At 38.9% G+C, this 15,472-nt stretch overlaps 4 protein-coding genes across 6 annotated transcripts in view; all 4 read right to left on the bottom strand.

The window, feature by feature from the left end:
* The window catches only part of LOC146456933 (spliceosome-associated protein CWC27 homolog), a 157,353-nt gene that overhangs the window by 82,358 nt on the left and 59,523 nt on the right, over positions 1–15,472 (bottom strand). The window lies entirely within an intron of this gene.
* LOC146456938 (uncharacterized) lies at positions 1,727–5,950 on the bottom strand. The gene has a single exon (XM_085092570.1). It carries the CDS (start codon positions 5,843–5,845, stop codon positions 3,326–3,328), a length of 2,520 nt encoding a protein of 839 aa, XP_084948696.1. The 5' UTR covers positions 5,846–5,950; the 3' UTR covers positions 1,727–3,325.
* On the bottom strand, positions 7,760–11,972 carry LOC146456937 (uncharacterized). The gene is made up of 2 exons (XM_085092558.1): positions 10,072–11,972; positions 7,760–9,972 (listed from the first exon to the last, which is right to left on the bottom strand). The coding sequence occupies exons 1-2, from the start codon at positions 11,797–11,799 to the stop codon at positions 9,280–9,282; spliced, it is 2,421 nt and encodes an 806-aa protein (XP_084948684.1). The 5' UTR covers positions 11,800–11,972; the 3' UTR covers positions 7,760–9,279.
* Positions 7,760–15,472, bottom strand: part of LOC146456931 (uncharacterized) — a 79,636-nt gene continuing 71,923 nt past the window's right edge. For both annotated transcript variants that reach the window (XM_085092523.1, XM_085092524.1), the window contains one exon: positions 7,760–8,204. The gene's annotated coding sequence lies outside the window, so the exon portion shown is untranslated. The remainder of the gene's footprint in view (positions 8,205–15,472) is intronic.

Here is a 15,472-nt window from a genome sequence, read left to right as displayed (position 1 = left end):
TGATGCATGTGGCTGTGTGTTTCTCTGTGTTTTAAAATTCCCCCAATAATTATTTGCACAGTTAGATAGAAATATATCTTACCTTTCCATTTGTGGGTGGTTCCTGAATGTATATGTTGCTCATTATTTGAAAGATTCGCTAGTTCGTTGTTGTTAAAAACTCCTGTCGATCTTTTTCTGTGTTTTTCTTGACCGAATGTTCCAAAACAGAACAACGACTTTGTTCCTCCACGCAGTCGCAATCACGGTCGTATTCAAACATCCAAAATGGCAGCGATTATCTAGCCTGCAGAGCAGGCGTATTTGGGGATACGATAAAGGACATAAAGGATACGAATACTCTATGCCGCCATCTTGGATGATAAAGCTGAAAGAGGGTTGGGGCGAGGCCAAAAAGGATTCCGAGGGAGAGGACGACGGGTTAAAAAAAGAGGAGGGGGAGGGGGAGAGATACCCCTCTCTGCCACGCCCCTCACCCGCCCCTCCTCCACTAGTCCCAATTCTCTACGCATCCAAAATGGCGGCCCTCTAACGCGCGTTCGAATGCGCCCAAAAACGCCTGCTCTGCAGGCTAGCGATTATCGGGTGTGGAAAATCAGGAATCTGGAATACCAGAAAGTTGGAATGTGGGAAAACCAGTAAAGCGGTAATGGTTACCATATCCCTCAGAAATGCAGTTGGCCTTACCACCTTACTGTAGGAATGATGGTAATAAAATTATCGTTTTGTTTTAAAATAAGTGAATTACTGTATTTTTTGATTAGTGCCTGCATGCTGGGACTGGATAATTTGTTGGAAATGCCTTGCTACTTCTTTGTTGATAAAAACTCTAGTTGATCTTTTCTTGATCAAAGATTTTTCTAAATAGGACTGCTTCACTTTGCAGTTTTGGAACAAATCCATTTGAATTAAATATTTCAAGATGGCAGCTATTGGTCATAATTTGGAACAGCTAAAATCTGGCTGGATTCGTCGCTGGATTCTGGAATGCAAGAAAGCCCAAACTCTGTGATTCTTTTAATTTACATTTACCTGAGAAATCCAGTCTGTATTACCACAAAAATAATGATGAGAAAATTAAAATTACCCATTTTGCATATTTGACAAGCGAACAGAAATATGGGTCTTACCATTTTAAACAATGCCATCCTTAGAACCCACTCAACAAACTCAATCCACATGTGACGTAAACACTGAGAATCAAACCCGCGCCACATTGGTGGGGGGCGAGTACTCTCACCACAGCACCATCACCGCGCCTCAAATGAGACAATTAAGGGAGCAACCAAATCATGGTGAGGTAGTTTTCCATTAGCTCTATCAAATCGGTAAAAGAGAACTATTACCAGCTGCAAACAGCCTCTTTCTATTTACAGGAAGGAATGTCATGTTATAGCTAGCAACTACAAAAAAGTTAAGAAAATTAAATTGCAATGTACAACTATTTTTATTTACCATATTACTGTTTTAATCCAAATGTTATCAAAATCATTTAATGTGAGTAACTATGGTTACAACAAGTACAAAATTACTTAGTGCAAGTACAAACTGAAACTTAATTACTAAGTACCTGGCAATTAAATATACACTGCTTTTTATAAAATTAATGATATCTAATATAACGTTATTATCTAACCTCTTGCCCAAAAGATATGCTGTCCCATCCAATCAGTTTTACTGAAATTCTAATTACAGAAAAAATTAGAAGATAATTTCAATCAAATGCTTTTCTAACGTTGTTTCATAACCGTTAAGAAATTACAAACCTTTTTGCCTTCTGTGAGCTAGTATACACTTGATTGAAAAAACGTTGTCAGATCTATAGACCATCAATAATAAGACTGCACAACTTGTGCAGTTTTTAAGGATGAAAATTTTAAACATTTCTTGCAGACAGCAAGACAAAAAAAGTGATAAACATGAGTGCTAATTAGATCACCCCATAATTCCATGAGGTCCCATTGTTCACACTTTGCACAGAACATGTTTTCAATCAAGTGTCATACCGGTAACACTTTTTAAAGCCTATTAAATATGCAAACAGTAATTTACAACCTCTAGCCCCTAAAGTATACATATTTGATAACTAATGCACAATCTGAAACATCCCAAAATTTCCTTTTAAAAAATTAGAGGGGACCAGTAACTTGGAGTAGGCCATTTCCCAGTTGCTGTGAACCTCATTATGAAAGTGAGGTTAAGTGCAGATCTTTTCATATGAAAATTAGTTTTGTTTGCATTTGAATGAAAACTAATTTTCATGATAAAACTTTGCACTTAGCCTCGCTTTCATAATGAGGTTCAAAGCAACTCAGAAATGGCCCATTCCTTTTTAAAAACTTACATATACTATACATTTGTCACTGAAAACTAAAATTTTACAGCCATTCTGTGGAAACAAGCCTCCTTGGCTTTTCACATCAAGTTTGTGGGGAGGAGTATGTCACGTGACAAGACAAAGAATGTCTGTATCAATCTCATACTCAGAGTCCTCACTAAGGCTTTTTGGTCAGCGGATGGGTGCCAGGAGAGACTCTGGAGAATTTGAAAAAAATTTAAATTTTTTGATTGGCTGCTCTGTTTTAGCTCTGCAACGGCTTCCATTGTTTTACCGCAGAAATCTTGCGGTAATAAAATTCCAGTACCCCAGAATCTCTCCTGGTGAACAACCACTGGCCAAAGAGCCTTAGGACTCTGGGTACGAGATTGTGTCTGTATAGGAGGCTGGTGGAAACAAGCTTTCATCTCAAAATGTAAAGAGAATTTCAGGATTTTACCCTCAGACTCTTTAAGATAAAAGCCCACTTGAGCTTGATGCTACACTTATCCTGCTAGCTTGCGTAGCTGGTGGGACGTTGAACAAGCAAGCAGCAAAACCAAAAGGGGAATGGGGAAAAGGCTCCACTGATAAAACTTTATATTTGCGTGCAGACAATATTTCCCAGCTACGTGTACTGAGTGAAGATCTCAACTCTCTAAATCCACCATACAGAAAAGGATGGCAACCATTCACTTTACCACAAATATATCCTGCAAACCTTACACAGCAAATAGCCAAATAGAAAACCATATTTTTGTGAAATTCATCCCTGTACCAACAACATTGTGTATGTTAGCTAGTTCATAAGTAATCAGAACTTTTCTATGTGTTTTTATGAGCGTTTTTAGGGCTTGCGTATACTAAGGGTTATGGGTAAATGTACCAGTTGCCATCTATTTGAGTACAGTGGATTATTTAACCTTTGTTAATAAAACTAACAGAATTTACATCTTCTTGTCTTCACTGTGACCAGTGGGTGAAATGTCAACATGCTCCTCAGACCACTTACAGTGTAATTACCTCAAGCAACTCTTCTTTACCCTCCCCAGTGTATTCACTGAGACAGTCTTTGATGAACTCAACAACGTAAACCCCAGGTAAAGCGTTACTTAAATTAAACTGTGAATGTGTTTCCACTAGTGCATCATACAGTTTTAATGTCAGCAAAAACATTGGTGTCTGGCAAGGATCAGGTCCTGGAACATGAGACAATCCTCGCTCATATGACGCCTGCTTTAGGTCGTCATCTCGAACACTGGGGATGGAACTAGTTTGCAAAGATTCCCGTATTTTTCCAATTTTTGCCCTCTCTTCTAATGTTAAAATCTCTTTGAAGTGCTTCTGTGTTGCAACTCCTACCACATTCAATTTACCAGTACCTCCGTTCCAACACAGTATTGGACCCCCAGAATTACCAGAATTTAGCGAACAATTCAGTACAGCTAATGTGTGTCCTGACAAAGTTGTCTTGGAACCAGAAACATGCCCAGTCACAAAGAGGGCTGTTTCTTCTGTATGACTCATGGGAAAACCAAATGCAAGAATTTGCATCCCTGGTAACAAGGAGTGGTTTGACAACTGCAATGGGCAAACTCCATTTTCTCTCAAGCTAAGCTCTCTGCAGTAAAGCAAGGCCAAATCTTTATCTGGATCATTGTGGATGATCTCACAAGGGTGCTCTCCAATGACTGCATTAGAAATACAAATCTCCTTAGTGTCACAATTCTCGTTAGTTGTGTCATTCACCACATCTTTCACCCCCTGCTCTGTCTCACTGTGTATCTCAGTGTTAACTTGCTTAGCTTGATCATTCAGTACATCTTCAATGACGTGCTTATTAGTAATAATTACAAAGTGGTCATGGATAATGAAACCAGAACCATGCTCAATTTCAATCATCTTTGTAGCTTCAGCATACTCTTTTTCAATTCCATCTCTCTCGTCACCTGCCCATTCATTTTTACATTTAGACTCAGGATCTTTGTCATCAAGGTGTTTATCTCGGAACTTTTTTACATCAAAGTTATCAATGGCATTCTTAATTTCAAAAATGTCATATGTCTGCTGGGTCTTTGGGATCCCATCTTTCTCTTCTTTGGTGGAGAATATGTCCGAGTCGCCTGGGAAAGGGCCTGCAAAGCACTCCCTGATTCGATGCTCTGCTTCATTCCATGAATATATATTCAATTGATTATAGGCTTCCTGGTACTCTTTTAAGACAGCATTCCTTTGTTCTTGAACTCCTTTTTCCAATTCAGTAAGTTCAGAGCGCTTTGAATTATCAAGGGACATTGTTTCACGGCTGACACTTTGGTTAAAAGACTGAACCACTTTGTGAATATCAAAAATGTCATAAGTTTGGTTGTCTTTTGGTTTCCTGACTTCATCTTCTCTAATAGGAAATATTTCCCTGGTGTCCAATGGCGATGGACTGACAAAGCAACCTCGTACCTTTTGCTCCACTTCATTCTTGGAATATTCATGTAACACACATTTAGCTTCCTGGTATTCCTTTTCTACTCCACATCTACATGCATCAACTGACTTCTTCAGTTCATCACACCCAGCTCCTTCGTCATCTGGATATTTCTGAAGCACTTTTTTCTCATCCAAATGATGAAGTGCTTTGTCAATGTCAAAGATGTTATATATTTGAGTGACTTCACCATTGCTATCTCTTTTAATGGGAAGTACATCAACACCTGGAGGAAAGTGAAACAATTGATGCTTTTCATAGCAATCCTTTACTCGCTTCTCTGCTTCAACTCGAGAATATTCTCTCAACATTTTGTTGTTGGTGCAAACTTTGGCTTCTTTCAATTCTGTTTCAATATCATCCTTCTGTGAATTGTGTTGCTCCCACCAGTAGCGACAATTACCACCACTGGCACAGGTGATGAGATCATTTTCCAAAAAGAGATCATTATGACAAAAAAAACTAGTTTCATCCCAATGAAAAACAGCATCATGAATGTCGATGATGTTGTAAAGCTTATTTGGATTACACTTCAAGTCATCTTGGAGTAACCCTCTATCCCCGGCAAAGCTTCCAGCAAAGCAATCCCTCACCCGGCGCTGCGCAACAAGCCAGGAATATTGGCATTGCTTATCAGGGTTATCAGCAGCTTCCTTGCATTCTCTTTCAACATCAGCTCTCCTCTTGTTAATCAACTCTTTCATTTCATCATACCTGGGTCCAGGATTTGGGTATTTCTTAACATAAAGCAGGTTGTCAAAGGCAACAAGTGCATCGTGGATATCAATGATGTCATAAAGTTTCTCCTGCTCACTCATACTTGAAGTATCATCTTCACGGGAGTTCAGAAAATCATATAAGCGACGGTTTTCACGCACTAACCTTCCCTCCGGATACTCGCCCGCATAACATCCCTCTAATCGCCTCAAAGCTACCTGCCAAACATATTTCTTTAAGTTATCTGGTCTTCCATAAATCTTGACCTTCACACAGGAATTCAGCGCTTTCCTCCCTTCGTCGCCCAACACATCGCCGTTAGCATGAAGCATGCCTCTTTTAAACCATGCAGCTGCGCTGTCCTTAGTTAGGAATCGAAGTCGCGGATTACTACGATCTGTACATCCCCGTATATCCAGTAGTCTGTTTAATTTATGCCAGAAGCTTCCATAAAACTCGAACGGACGATTATTGACAGAAGAAGAAAGTGGGCAGAAAGAAACAGAAGTATGTACTAGCCTCTTCCAGGCGTTCAATTAGTTGGGGCGCAGCGCCAAAAAAGGCGCGCGAAAAAATAATGAAAAAGCGCTTCCCTTCGCGCGCTTTTTCATTATTTTTTCGCGCGCCTTTTTTCGCGTTGCGCCCCAACTAAACGCCTGGAAGAGGCTAAGTATATACTGGATTATGTACCGAAGAAATTACCCAGGTAACCGGGCCATTTCTGAGAAAACTGCGGCGAACTTCCGGTAAGCATCGTTCTGATCCTTGCATTTTTGCGCGGGCCTTGTATTGGGAGGATGTACGAAGTTTGTAAACTTTCTTTCTGGCTCTCCAAGGATGTGTAAGCAACTTCTGAAAGAAAGTTCGGAGATTTTTGGAAGTTTTAACTTTAAAAAGAGTGTTAGAATTTTGATAGCCGGAAAAATCGGCTATCGGCTATGGATCAATAACCGCTTCCGGCAATTCTACTTTTCAATAAAACCTGGATCTAGAAACTGCATGGAAACTTCCACAAAAAAAAAAATCACCTTTTTGATTTGTAATCTACACGCAAAATAAAAATACGATACCTTTTTTGTTGATTTCACTCGCGTTTATGAAACTTGACATAAGTGCTACATTTTCTCAGATAAGGTGGAGTTTTTTGGGGATTTCTCCCAGATATTACTTAAGTCAATTTTCTCAAGTTATTGTTCTATTTCACTCATCACGAAAAAGCCAAAATAAGAAATTTCTCGAGTTTTTTCATCTTTTCGCCGTTTTCATCGAAATAGAAAAATGTTTTTCCGGCTTTCTTAGCTTGCCCTCCTTTATTGACAGCGGTCAAGAAAAGGCTCGAAACCGGCTCATATCAGAATCATTCCTACAGGGTTCACAGCTACAGATGGAACGATTCTGATCTGAGTTTTTTGGGGGTAACCATGCATTTTTCAGAGATAATAAAGCTTCAATGTTGAAAAAAAAGCCATACATTGCTTGGTATTTTATAACTTTTTAAAATTATTTCTGCTTAATTATCTCTATAAAATGCATAGTTACCACCAATTTTCTTTTTGCATTCCACTTGCCCCTGCTGAGATCTGTTTTTCCCGCATAGTCATAAACAACACAAAAATACTTCTGTAAAAGTAGGCACCATCCTTAAGAATACTTAGTTTTGTAGCTATTTGCAAAATTTACCTCGGTAGTTTTTTTCTTCAACTCAGTTACTTTTAGACAATCGCTGCAACAATGCGCCCTTGTCTTTGAAACTTCAAAATGTGCTTTGCGTTCTGCTGTGATTACTTTTTCACTGATATCCTTATGCTAGTGCACTTATTGTATTTTCAATAACTAACAATCGAGGTACGCATGGAAATCAGTTTATTCAAGCTAGTGCCTTGTAAAATTTGTTTTCGTTTGGCCTTGAATTACATCTAATTGCAAAAAAAAAAAAACTGCGTCCTAAGAAGCTCCTTGGGACAGGAGGAGGAGGAGACCCTGGGAACGAGATTGCGAGCAGTTTTTTTTTTTTTTACTCGAAAATCCACGAGGGAAGAGCATAAAAAACTGAGCAGGTATGAAATTCGAAGCACGAGGGTCAGTCACGCACGAAAGGGGCAAAACATTCAAATATTGTGTTCACTCTTTCTTCTGATGAGAAACGATTTTGAGAAACATTTCACACTCTTTCTTCCCCCCGGATTTTCAAGGAAAAGAGAGACTGCTCACAGTCTACTGACTACTAACTGCGAAGTCGACAAGTATTAAAACTAAGATATTTCCTTTTAATATTTTGACTATAAAATAATATACAGCAACAAGTACAAACTAGCTTAATACAACTACAATTAGTAATATAAGTACAAATTAATACTTAGCAATGATTGTATTTGGCTGTTAAATTATACACTGAATTGAATAAATTAATTAATTTTATTTTAGGACAACGTTAATATAAACTGTTAGCCCAAAAGATAAGTTGTCACATCCAAACGGTATGCAGTTTTTAAGGCTAAATCGTAATTTCAATAAAATGTAATGTAAGAATGCTTTTCTGATATTCTTTTATCACCAACAAGAAATAAAAAAAACCTTTCTGTGACTGGTATACACTCAATTGAAAAAACAATGTCAGATCTAGAAACCATCAATAACAAGAACCAATAGCTTTCTGAGAAGTGTTTGACCTAATGAGATTACTTCTACATTCTTCTTAAATATAAAAATAAAAGCACATGCACTTTTTTGGGCTCAATTTTTTTCATATTTATTGTGGAGAGCAAGAGTAAAAAAGGAAAAAAGAAAGATGGGAATGTTAATTATTATTTAGCTAACCCCATTATTCCATCAGGTCCCATTATTCACACTTTGCACAGGATGTTTTTTTCTATCAAGTGAACTGTAATTTACAACATCTAGCCACTGAAGTATCCCTAACAAATGTACAGTCTCAAACAATACCGTAACATTACTGCTTCAAAAATAGCCTGCATGGGCTCACCGGAAAGCCGGGTACGAGGGCCAAAACGAGTGGCGAAGCCGCGGAAAAATGGGGCGAGGGCAACAAGAAACCTTGCGGTTCCTCGCGGCGAAGCCACTCCTTGACACGGCTTCGCCGTGACTGTCACGGTTCTCTCCCCATTTCCCCCACAGCTGCACCACACATTTTGGCCCAGCTTTCCCCCCCCCCCCCCCCCCCCACCAAACTCGCCAGCTGCGCAGGCTACTTAAAAAATTAAGGGGCATAAATAACTAGGAATTCCTCCTTAAAAGCTTGTAAACACATACTAAGTTATGTTTACCACTGAAGACTAATATCTTAGAGCAATTGTTGTACAAAGAACAATACAATGGGAATGTTCTGTCCAAAAATCTTTAATCTCAAATGTGAAAAAGTCAGGATTTTACCCACAGACCCTTTAAGGAAAAAGCCCAATTTAGAGCTTGATACGACACTTGTCATAGCCACTGATCTACTAGCCTGCGTAACTGGCAGTATATATGGGCCAATGAGCAGCAAAGCCAAGAAGGGAATGAAACATTGTTTCATTACTGTTAAGAAAATAAAAACTTTTTTCCCTTCTGTGAGCTAGTATACACTTGAATGGAAAAACTTTGTCAGATTTCAGCTTTGTCAGCGAACGAACAGCAAAGCAAATAACGGAATGGGAAAAAGGCTCCGCTGTTAAAACTTAAATTTGCATGCCGACAGTACTGTCAGCTACACAGACTACAGACCTGGGCCTGGTTGTTTGAAAGCCATTAATTAAACACTAATCACTGATTAAAACTTAATGACTACCTCGGCCAACTTTTCTTTACCCTCCCCATTGTATTTACCAAGACATTCTTTGATGAACTCAACAACGTAACCCCCAGGTAATGCGTTACTTAAATTAAACTGTGAATGTGTTTCCAGGGCATCATACAGTTTTAATGTCAGCAAAAACATTGGTGTCTGGCGAGGATCAGGTCCATGAACATAAGACCCTTGTTTATATGTCGCCCACTTTAGGACATCATCTCGAACACTGGGGATGGAACTAGTTTGCAAAGATTCCCGTATTTTTTCAATTTTTGCCCTCTCTTCTAAAGTTAAAATCTCTTTGAAGTGCTTTTGTGTTGCAACTCCTACCACGTTTAATTGACCCCCATTCCAACACAGTATTGGGCCCCCCGAATTACCAGAATTTAGTGAACAATTCAGTACAGCTAATGTGTGACCTGACAAAGTCCTCTTGGAACCAGAAACATGCCCAGTCACAAAGAGGGCTGTTTCTTCTGTGTGACTCATGGGAAAACCAAACGCAAGAATTTGCATCCCTGGTAACAAGGAGTGGTTTGACAACTGCAATGGGCAAACTCCATTTTCTCTTAAGTTAAGCTCTCTGCAGTAAAGCAAGGCCAAATCTTTACCTGCATCATGGTGGATGACCTCACATGGGAGCTCTCCAATGACTGCATTAGAAATACAAATCTCCTTAGTGTCATCATTCTTGTTAGTTGTGTCATTCACCACATCTTTCACCTTCTGCTCCATCTCACTTTGCGAGTATCTGTGTATCACAGTTTTAGCTTTCTTAGTTTGATCATTCAGTACATCTTCAATGACATGCTTATTAGTAATTACAAAGTGATCATGAATGATCAAACCGGAACCATGCTCAATTTCAATCATCTTTGTAGCTTCAGCATACTCTTTTTCAATTTCATCTCTCTTGTCATCTGCCCATTTATTTTTACGTTTAGACTCAGGATCTTTGTCATCTAGGCGTTTATCACGGAAATTTTTCACATCAAAGTGATCAATTGCATTTTTAATTTCAAAAATGTCATAGGTCTGCTGGATCTCTGGGATCCCATCTTTCTCTTCTTTGGTGGAGAATATGTTCGAGTCGCCTGGGAAAGGGCCTGCAAAGCACTCCCTGATTCGATGCTCTGCTTCATTCCATGAATATTTATTCAATTGCTTTTTGGCTTCCTCATACTCTTTGAAGACAGCATTCCTTTGTTCTTGAGCTCCTTTTTCCAATTCAGTAAGTTCAGAGCGCTTTGAATTATCAAGGGACATTGTTTTATGGCTGACACTTTGGTCAAAATACCGAACCACTTTGTGAATATCAAAAATGTCATAAGTTTGGTTGTCTTTTGGTTCCCTGACTTCATCTTCTCTAATAGGAAATATTTCCCTGGTGTCCAATGATGATGGACTGACAAAGCAACCTCGTACCATTTGCTCCACATCACTCTTGGAATATTCATGTAACACACATTTAGCTTCCTGGTATTCCTTTTCTACTCCACATCTACATGCATCAACTGACTTCTTCAGTTCATCACACCCAGCTCCTTCGTCATCTGGATATTTCTGAAGCACTTTTTTCTCATCCAAATGATGAAGTGCTTTGTCAATGTCAAAGATGTTATATATTTGAGTGACTTCACCATTGCTATCTCTTTTAATGGGAAGTACATCAACACCTGGAGGAAAGTGAAACAATTGATGCTTTTCATAGCAATCCTTAACTCGCCTCTCTGCTTCAACTCGAGAATATTCTCTCAACATTTTGTTGTTGATGCAAACTTTGGCTTCTTTCAATTCTGTTTCAATATCATCCTTCTGTGAATTGTGTTGCTCCCACCAGTAGCGACAATTACCACCAGTGGCACAGGTGATGGGATCATTTTCCAAAAAGGGCTCACCATGACGAAAAAAACTAGTTTCATCCCAATGAAAAACAGCATCGTGAATGTCGATAATGTTGTAAAGCTTATTTGGATTACACTTCAAGTCATCTTTGAGTAACCCTCTATCCGCGGCAAAGCTTCTAGCAAAGCAATCCCTCACTCGGCGCTGCGCAACAATCCAAGAATATTGGCATTGTTTATCTGGGTTATCAGCAGCTTCCTTGCATTCTCTTTCAACATCAGCTCTTCTCTTGTCAATCAACTCTTTCATTTCATCATACCTGGGTCCAGGATTTGGGTATTTCTCAACATAAAGCAGATTGTCAAAGGCAACAAGTGCATCGTGGATATCAATAATGTCATAAAGTTTCTCCTGCTCACTCATACTTGAAGTATCATCTTCACGGGAGTTCAGAAAATCATATAAGCGACGGTTTTCACGCACTAACCTTCCCTCCGGATACTCGCCCGCATAACATCCCTCTAATCGCCTCAAAGCTACCTGCCAAACATATTTCTTTAAGTTATCTGGTCTTCCATAAATCTTGACCTTCACACAGGAATTCAGCGCTTTCCTCCCTTCGTCGCCCAACACATCGCCGTTAGCATGAAGCATGCCTCTTTTAAACCATGCAGCTGCGCTGTCCTTAGTTAGGAATCGAAGTCGCGGATTACTACGATCTGTACATCCCCGTATATCCAGTAGTCTGTTTAATTTATGTCAGAAGCTTCCATAAAACTCGAACGGACGATTATTGACAGAAGAAGAAAGTGGGCAGAAAGAAACAGAAGTATATGCCGGACTATGTACCGAAGAAATTACCCAGGTAACCGGGCCATTTCTGAGAAAACTGCGGCGAACTTCCGGTAAGCATCGTTCTGATCCTTGCATTTTTGCGCGGGCCTTGTATTGGGAGGATGTACGAAGTTTGTAAACTTTCTTTCTGGGTCTCCAAGGATGTGTAAAGTTCGGAGATTTTTGGAAGTTTTAACTTTAAAAAGAGTGTTAGAATTTTGATAGCCGGAAAAATCGGCTATCGGCTATGGATCAATAACCGCTTCCGGCAATTCTACTTTTCAATAAAACCTGGATCTAGAAACTGGAAACTTCCATAAAAAAAATCACCTTTTTGATTTGTGATCTACACGCAAAATAAAAATACGATACCTTTTTTGTTGATTTCACTCGCGTTTATGAAACTTGACATAAGTGCCACATTTTCTCAGATAAGGTGGAGTTTTTTTAGGTATTATTTTAGTCAATTTTCTCAACTATTGTTCTATTTCACTTATCACGAAAAAGCCAAAATAAGAAATTTCTCGATTTTTTTCCGGTGAGGGTAAAAGATGGAATGAGTTTGCGGAATGGAATGTGGAAAGACGTGCGGAATGGCATAATTATGCAAAATAAGAATTGCGGAATGACATAATTATGCCAGATACGATTTATGCATAATGACTAACAGAAATACATTAAACTGAAAAAGCGCGCCTTTTTTTGGGCGCCAATTTGCAAATACAGCCTTTTTGTAACCATTTCAACCGAAGAATGCATCACAAAAACCCAAACAATGGTATCTTCGAATTCAAACGTTTTTCCTTCGATTCTCATGGCATAGCCGTTGATGCAACACAGCAGCTCTTGGACTTTTATCGTTCGCGAGTGAACACAAGATTTGTAATACATTTGCATTAAAGAGGTTTGTTTATTTACGTAACCTGGTTTTCCATTCCACACGAGTCGTCCGCCATTACGGGAGATGTATACAACTCAATCGAAGGCTGGTTAAACTTGACATGTTTCAAGCTTTCACAGCGCCTCGCAGGAAAAAGACGTGAGTAAAGAACCGCCTCTGTTTATTTTTGAAACGATTTATATCACCTGTCGAGGATTTATCTGGTTATGACGAATGTGTTGTGGTTCGGTCATGCTCATTTCCGTTGTTTTACGTTTTATATTAATCAATTTTGTTACATCAAGATCCTTCCTTCGAAAATAAAAAACCGAAATCTACACGTCAAAATACGGGGAAAGAGTTCTGCGGTATAGATTGCGGTTAAATTTTTATTTTCGTTTTCATTTATTTATTTATTTTTTGCGTGTGTGTGTGTGTGTGTGTGTGTGTGTGTGTTTGGCTGTGTATGATAAATTGATTAATATAAAACGTAAAACAACGGAAATGAGCATTGACCGAACCACAACACATTCGTCATAACCAGATAAATCCTCGACAAGTGACATAAATCGTTTCAAAAATAAACAGAGGCGGTTCTTTACTCACGTCTTTTTCCTGCGAGGCGCTGTGAAAGCTTGAAACATGTCAAGTTTAACCAGCCTTCGATTGAGTTGTATACATCTCCCGTAATGGCGGACGACTCGTGTGGAATGGAAAACCAGGTTACGTAAATAAACAAACCTCTTTAATGCAAATGTATTGTGATGGCGTGGAGGGCCTGGACGCGTGGAGTGGCGGGAACATTATGTGTTCACAATAGGGTCACAATATATATTCTCACGTTTTGCACTATGTAGATGAGTATAAGCCGAAAGCGGAACGCCGAACGGACATTAACGGTTGCCCATGATTAAGCGTGTAATATGACTAAAGAACATTAAATGTATTACAAATCTTGTGTTCACTCGCGAACGATAAAAGTCCACGAGCTGCTATGTTGCATCAACGGCTATGCGATGAGAATCGAAGGAAAAAAGTTTGAATTCGAAGATACCATCGTTTGGGTTTTTGTGATGCATTCTTCGGTTGAATGGTTACAAAAAGGCTGTATTTGCAAATTGGCGCCCAAAAAAAGACGCGCTTTTTCAGTTTAATGTATTTCTGTGAGTCATTATGCATAAATCGTATCTGGCATAATTATGTCATTCCGCAATTCTTATTTTGCATAATTATGTCATTCCGCACGTCTTTCCACATTCCATTCCGCAAACTCATTCCGCCTTTTACCCTCACCGATTTTTTTCAGCTTTTCGCCGTTTTCATCGAAATAGGAAAATGTCGACTTTTTTCCGGCTTTCTTAGCTTGGCCTCATTTTTGATTGACAGCCGTCGAGAAAAGGTTCGAAACTCAGATCAGAATCATTCCTGCAGGGTTCACAGCTACAGATGGAACGATTCTGATTTCGGTTTCGCGCCTTTTCTTGACAGCTGTTAGTATCCAAAAAGAAAATTGGGGGTAACCATGCATTTTTCAGAGATAATAAAGCTTCAATGTTGAAAAAAAAGCCATACATTGCTCTGTATTTTATAACTTTTTAAAATTATTTCTGCTTGATTATCTCTATAAAATGCATAGTTACCACCAATTTTCTTTTTGCATTCCACTTGCCCCTGCTGAGATCTGTTTTTCCCGCATAGTCATAAACCACACAAAAATACTTCTGTATAAGTAGGCACCATCCTTAAGAATACTTAGTTTTGTAGCTATTTGCAAAATTTACCTCGGTAGTTTTTTTCTTCAACTCAGTTACTTTTAGACAATCGCTGCAACAATGCACCCTTGTCTTTGAAACTTCAAAATGTGCTTTGCGTTCTGCTATGATTACTTTTTCATTGATATCCTTATGCTAGTGCACTTATTGTATTTTCAATAATTAACAATCGAGGTACGCATGGAAATCAGTTTATTCAAGCTAGTGCCTTGTAAAATTTGTTGATAAAGGCCCGCTATCCCCACGTATCCCTTTTCGTTTGGCCTTGAATTACATCTAATTGCCAAAAAAAAAACTGCTGTTGAAAAAAAAAATGTCCCTGCCTATTAGGCTGCGTGCTTTCCAACATCCTCTTCCCGTCCCAAGGAGCTCCTTGGGACAGGAAGAGGAGGAGAGACCCTGGGAACGAGATTGCAAGCAATCACTTTTTTTTACTCGAAAATCCTTAAGGGAAGAGCATAAAAAACTGAGCAGGCATGAAATTCGAAGCACGAGGGTCAGTCACGCGCGAAAGGGGCAAAACATTCGAATATCGTGTTCACTCTTTCTTCCCCGCGGATTTTCAAGGAAAAGAGAGACTGCTCGCAGTCTACACGGCTAACTGCGAAGTCGACAAGTATTTAAAAACTAGGATATTTCCTTTTAACATTTTCAGACTATAAAATAATATACAGCAACAAGTACAAAATTGCTTAATAAAACTACAAGTAGTAACATAAGTACAAATTAATACTTAGCAATGATTGTATTTGGCTGTTAAATTATACACTGAATTGAATAAATCAATTAATTTTATTTTAGTACAATGTTAATATAAACTGTTAGCCCAAAAGATAAGTTG

Source organism: Pavona decussata, unplaced genomic scaffold (assembly GCF_977016875.1).
Source record: "Pavona decussata unplaced genomic scaffold, jaPavDecu1.1 SCAFFOLD_253, whole genome shotgun sequence".
In the NCBI taxonomy this organism is placed as follows: domain Eukaryota; kingdom Metazoa; phylum Cnidaria; class Anthozoa; order Scleractinia; family Agariciidae; genus Pavona; species Pavona decussata.
Note: the sequence above shows the minus strand (reverse complement) of the source record. Positions and strands in the feature narration are given on the sequence as shown.

Excerpts from the sequence above, each read along its gene's own strand:
- LOC146456938 (XM_085092570.1), bottom strand. The coding sequence starts at position 5,845 with ATGCTTCATGCTAACGGCGATGTGTTGGGCGACGAAGGGAGGAAAGCG.
- LOC146456937 (XM_085092558.1), bottom strand. The coding sequence starts at position 11,799 with ATGCTTCATGCTAACGGCGATGTGTTGGGCGACGAAGGGAGGAAAGCG. Across the intron at positions 9,973-10,071 it reads TGAATGATCAAACTAAGAAA|ATTTGTATTTCTAATGCAGT; the intron begins GCTAAAACTGTG and ends GACACTAAGGAG.